Source organism: Porites lutea, chromosome 1 (assembly GCF_958299795.1).
Source record: "Porites lutea chromosome 1, jaPorLute2.1, whole genome shotgun sequence".
Taxonomy (NCBI): Eukaryota; Metazoa; Cnidaria; class Anthozoa; order Scleractinia; family Poritidae; genus Porites; species Porites lutea.
Genome location: NC_133201.1, coordinates 34,432,639 through 34,438,785, shown reverse-complemented (window position 1 = coordinate 34,438,785; position 6,147 = coordinate 34,432,639). Strand labels below are relative to the sequence as shown.

The 6,147-nt window shown below is 35.8% G+C and overlaps 1 protein-coding gene across 1 annotated transcript; it reads right to left on the bottom strand.

The window, feature by feature from the left end:
• Nucleotides 1-816: 816 nt before the first annotated feature.
• Nucleotides 817-1,392, bottom strand: LOC140928480 (uncharacterized). Its single transcript, XM_073378236.1, has one exon. The coding sequence runs from the start codon at nucleotides 1,390-1,392 to the stop codon at nucleotides 817-819; it is 576 nt and encodes a 191-aa protein (XP_073234337.1).
• Nucleotides 1,393-6,147: the final 4,755 nt, after the last annotated feature.

The window sequence follows — 6,147 nt, the reverse complement described above, 5'->3', positions numbered from 1 at the left end:
CGTGTCTGTGAAAAGCAGAGTTGCCTTTTCGCCGTATTTCGCCTTGATGTAGTTGTAGTGAAAATCGTACATTAGGACTTTAGATAGATCAAGTATGGCAAAACCAACATAGATGGGTCGGTTGAGGTACAATGTGGGTTTCTTCATATTGACCGCGACCAATTCATTTGTAAAAATTCTGAAGTGATCGAAGGAAGGGGAGGCGGTTAGTTTCTTCAGCTGTTTCACGTCATTCACCAGTTTAACATTTACGCGTTTTCTTAAGTTTTCCATCGTTTTTCCGAATACGGAATTCACTAATAATTTGAAGAAATCTTTTTCAAAGTCGTTAGCAGCTTGCTTTCTCTTCTCTGTGTTAAATTCAATGTATTTTCTTAACCACGAGGACTGTTGAAAGCTGAGAACCCGATGGACCTTAGTCAACCTCATACCAAGACTGAAGTAAAGTTTTAAATTACGATAGTGAACAATGTACTTTGTCTTGTCGTTGAGATTTGGAACAAGTTTGGAGACTGATCCAGGTTTCAAGTGCAAATCCCTGGCCAGTTGTTGACAATAAGGAGATAGCATATCAGTGGTGACTTTCATCTTTTCTGGTGCTAAAGGATAATCTGAGTGTAAATCATGAAGGTGAGGTGGGTACTCCAAGTCCACTTCAAGAATGTATCCTTCTTCACTATCATCAGCGATGTTTGTCAAATCTAAATCTATAATTTCTTCCTCGTTCAACCAGACAAATCCACCTTCGGGTAACGGCTGAGACATCGAGCTACCGTATAAATTGTTAGCATCTAAGTACATGATAAAATTTGTTTTCTAATCTTTATCATAACCCGCTATATAAGGGTTGTTTGCTTTACTATACCTATTGGAGATCATTGAAATACCACCCCTTAAACCTTCCTCGATAAACAAGTACATGTCGGGGTCTGTGAGTAATTCCAATTCTATTTTCGTCATTCGTAAACATGCCTGCCAACTCAGACCAGGGGAAGTGTAAAAGTGTGCTGGGTCGAGCTTATAATAGTTTAAGCATATATCACGAAAATTTTCAAAGACGTCGGCTAACAATAGGACATCTGATCTGAGGTAGAGATCGTGATAGTCTCCAAGTGATTGACATTCAAACTCTGTAAATATAGTTTGTGCATGTGTGTAATCCTCTAAGCTGATACCTTCATTTCGTAAAGTACTGAAAAATGCCTCTTTAGGTGGGAGGTTTGTTTCTTGAAATTTTTGAAAACTACTTAGTAATACGTACTCATACGGGTAAACACACTTCCTCAATAATAAGGGTACCTTTTCAGCTGCTGTATATTTCTTTAGAACGCGAAACTGAACATCTCCTTCCTTCGCTAGATTGGAGACAAGCTTTTCAAGAGAGGCGTTCATAAATTGCAGGGAGTCAATAAACACCAAATCTCCCACAGTGAAAGAAATGTACTTTTCCGTGTTGTTGGGTATACATGTGATAGGCAAGCCTTTTAACTTCCCCAATCCCTGCATAATGAGATGAGAGTCATAGCCTCTCAAGTTATGCAACACAACAGGGATACGATTCGAAAACTTGTAGTTCAAATTACAGTCACTGTGAGCTGGCCCGCGATACCTTCCCGTAAGGTGACAGTGATCCCTGACACGATCTGCGAAGAGTGCCTCCCCACAAATATGACAGTGCGTGCTCTCTTGAAAAGATTGCTCATCAGCCCTACTTATTTCCATAGGTACAACATGTTTTAGTATTCTCTTGATACGTTTTTCTTCTCGTAATAAATGGTCTAAAAATGTGTCTACTGCATCTTCTCCACGATACACAATAGGTGGTGTATCATAATTCTCTACTTCAGAAACTACCGTATAACAAAAACCACTCGGTTTATGTTCTTGCGTTTTTTGCGTAAACGAAATACTGGGGTTTAAAGGTTGCTGGTCACACTTCACTAAATATGATTCAAAATCTGCATAAATGACAAATGGTACTTTCAGTTGTTTTTGAACATCCATGAAATATAATACATCATTGTCTTCGTTCGGTAATTTGATTTTTTGCGGCCCGTGTTTGCTGCAGTGAGGCTCGTGGTCTAACAATAAGTCTTCTCTAATAAACCCATGTAAACAATATTCACAGAAGTATTTTTGAGCCTTCCTTCTCGTTAATGAAGAAAGTAGCCTATTAAGATTTCTAATTAAGCAATAATGCCTTGTTTCATTATTTGCTATCAGTAATAAATTGACGTGATTTTCTTTTTTCTCTTTCGTAATATAAACAGGAAAGAGTTCTTTTTGTTCATAACCAAAGACGTTAACACTTATAGCCGTGTTTCGCCGTTCAAATTTCGCTATCTGACTAACTTTCAGGGGAAATTCTATACCATCTAAATTTAATTCATTAACATACTTCTTATAGTGATATCCGTTTTCTGGGTGATCCTTCCGATGGACAGGGTGCAAGGCCGCCAAAACACTCCACACAAAGCATCTTTCATCGTCATTTTTTATGTTCAGTACTGCCTTTTTATCTATCAGTTCTCTAGGAAGCCTCAGATAGCTAGACCCTTGCAGCGGAACGTATACAACACAGCCAAGGTCCAATTTTAACACCTACAAAAGAATTCAAAAGTTCAATTTTATTACACTTAGTAAATTTAAACACGAAAATCCCTAGAGAACCAGTCAGGTCGAGTTACTTGATATTCAAAATAACACCCGTTTGCGATTTGCATATTTTAGAACTTCGTGAGAAAGGTTTAGTACAAACAAAGAACCAATTTTACCTCCTTCAGTTGCCATCCACTCCCTTCACGCTGATAGCTTTGGAAAGATTCTTTCACCTTCTCTACACAGGCCAGGTACTGCTCTGGTAGTTCATGTAAGTTTAATAGTCGCTGACAATTACTTCTGAAGTGTGGTTCTGAAAATTCATCATTTGAGTCCTCGCGATATTTAACCACTTTAACTTGCACAGAGATGAACCATTTTACACCCTTTTTTTCCTTTAGCTCTTTCTCTAGATGTTTCAACACATTTGCTCTTTTTCCTTGTAGAAACAGGGACAAATCATATTTTTCATTTTGTCTTGGTTTCATTTGTATTGATTTCACATTACCACCCAGTGCACTTTGACATTCATCGTCTAACTCTCCGCTGTCCTCTGATGTTGTGAAGGCGCCCCCTATCTGGTTTCTCGGTGGTACTTTTTCCACTTGTTCGTTTTCTGTTCTCTTCCTGAAGCATGAAGCTTCATGCTTCAATTTGATATCCCGACAATGGAAGGTTTTAGTGCAAGCACTGCACTGAAATTCTTTTTTTTGAGCATGTATTTTCATATGGCGTTTCAAAGCGTCTTCCCGCCCAAATACTTTTCCACACACCGTACATTCTCTCTCTCTATACTTTTTTGATGGAGGAGGTGTTTTAGATGATGATATCTAAACAAAGAGAAAAAGGTCGCGTTGAGGATTGCGGGTCAAATTATTTACTACTATTTGACTAAATAATGCAGCAATAAATAACCTCATTTGTTTACCTGCAATTTCTGATCAGCCCCCTCCATGACCTCTTCAAATACCTCTCTCATTTCTACACATGTTACAGGGTGAGCTAGAGAGATTTCTTCCCATTGTTGTAAGGTAAGCTCATCTATACCAAGGTAGTTAGACATATCTGGTAAACCTTAATTCCACATTAACCATTTGATTGAAGCAAATTTGTCGACTTTTATACTTTATTCAATGAAAAGTTACTATTTTTAGTTTATGTTATCATAGTTACACAGTTTTCGTTCAAGGAAGTTATATTTCATGTCTATTTTTAGTCTTGACAAATTTTTAATATTACACCACCATATGAAATGCAATGCTATGAACTAAAAAGTTGCTATTTTTAGTTTATGTTATCATAGTTACACAGTTTTCGTTCAAGGGAGTTATATTTCATTCATAATCATGTCTATTTTAGTCTTGACAAATTTCAATATTACACCACCATATGAAATGCAATGCTATGAACTAATATTTATTTATAGGCTGTTATTCTTTGATAGATTTATATAAACCTCCCTAATATGTGGTTTTTTTTTTTATCATATGCAACTTAAAGTGAGCAATATGTTTAAACTTGGTACATCTGACGCGAAAATAAATGTGACTACCTGGAGAGGTAAAGTTCAAATACATGTTAGGAAATATTTCGAAAGTAAGTATGATAAGAAATTATACCCCAGCAAACAAGGTATAGCTTTGACTGTTCAAGAATGGAGAGATCTGAAAAAACAAATTTCTATCATTGACGAGTGCATTGAATGCAGTGAATACATGCTGGAAGAGGAAGCAGGAAGAATGAAAACGAAGTTTAATAGACGAAATGTGCGACAGTTGCAACCACCAGATGCCTACCATGCTAATGTAAATATGCCGTTCCAGTTTCAAGAAGAGCAGGAAATGTCATACCAACAGAGGAATTGCATTTATGACAACCAAGTTGGCTTCCAACATCAGAAAGAAGTACAACAGTTTAATTTATCTCTCCCAGACACCTACAGTGAAGATGCAAATATACCCTTCCAGTTTCAAGGAAATGAGTTACAAAGACCAGCATATCAAAGACAGAATGGGGTGAGTGAAGTTGCGAGCGAGCAAATAAGCTTCAGAGGCTGAACAACGATGTGATAAATGAACTGTTGAAACTAAGTAGGGTACAACAAGATAAAAATGGCGTTTGATGTTACGTTTGAGATAACTCATGTTTCTTTTTTTTCATCGAGTGAATTTTCTTGTACATTTTGCTAGAATTTGAATTGAAAATAAATAAAGATGATGGAAAGATGAGAATTTTTGTGCGTGTGTTCATTCTTTTTACTTACGAAACTTTAAGAAATAACTTTGGCGCAAAATTTTGGCGCCCGAATCGTTAAAGATACATACATGCTTTTTTGTAATTTTTCTCTTTAATTTAATTTAATTTTTTTTTAAATTACCCTTTATGATTTATATTTAAAGATTATAATATTGGAAACGCGGTTATAATACTATTATCTGTTTTACTACAGATTACTAATACTTTTTTGCATTCTTTCTTTGTTCGACCGTGAAGGCCAACTACTTTTTTAAATTTTTTTATGTACACTATCCTATTGATATCGCTCCTATGAGCTTTTATCTTATCCGGGTAGTTTAAAGTTTCGTTTATAATATCGTTTACCTCTTCAACATCATTTGATTTAAACATTGAACAGTCCCTCGGAGCACCTTGGATATGTCTGATATATACGTGGTCAGTCATAATTAATGTGCATTTTCAGTTTTTTTTTTTCATATATTTACAGAGGTCGATTTTGCAATACCCTCTCTCTTGAGAATATTACATCCATCTTGAATGATTATTCATTGAAATTATTAACATATGTTTACTAAAAGATTTTATCGAAGAGTCTCTCCCCGAAATATTTCATCGTTATTTGATAAAATTGTTTAACAGTGAGTATACCTCTGCCAGTTTTCACAAACTTTTAAATCCCGAATTCATCGAACAGTTTTTTCCCAATGGTTGCTAAACCATTCTTTGCAATGCACTCATAAAGGATAATTATCCTTGTTTGTTCTGGCATCACATTGTTTAGAACAATTACACAAACATTTAATAAGATAATCACTTTATTGTTATATATTTATTGTGAACAATCTTTCTCAAACATGTATTCATAACACCCAAGTTGATGGCATTCGTCCCTTCTTAAAAAGTCCATATAGAGTAAATAGACTGTGCTAGTATCCATCTCACAAAGGTAAACTAAATATTTCATCCATGTCTCTTTTAACTGTAAATTTAGTCTATTTTCCACTTCCTGCTGTGCAAGCTTCCATAATTTTTTCAAGTCTAATGCTCCTTTCACGTATTCAAAGTATGTTGCCCACGCCTACTGAGCATCCATGGTCAAGCAAGTGTGGTGCAGTTGAGATAAATCATCCATTTTACAACCATCGCAGTGTTCATTCACTGCTACATAGATCAGATGATTCACTTCTCTAACAAATACATCTTGAAAAATCTCTCCTATTTTATTCCTTATGAGGTGTACTCCCAATTCAACTTCATCAATTATGATCTGATCTGATCCAACCATGATTTCAACTTGTACTGCAGAAACTT

Coding starts and splice junctions, on each gene's coding strand:
- LOC140928480 (XM_073378236.1), bottom strand. CDS start 1,392: ATGAACGCCTCTCTTGAAAAGCTTGTCTCCAATCTAGCGAAGGAAGGA.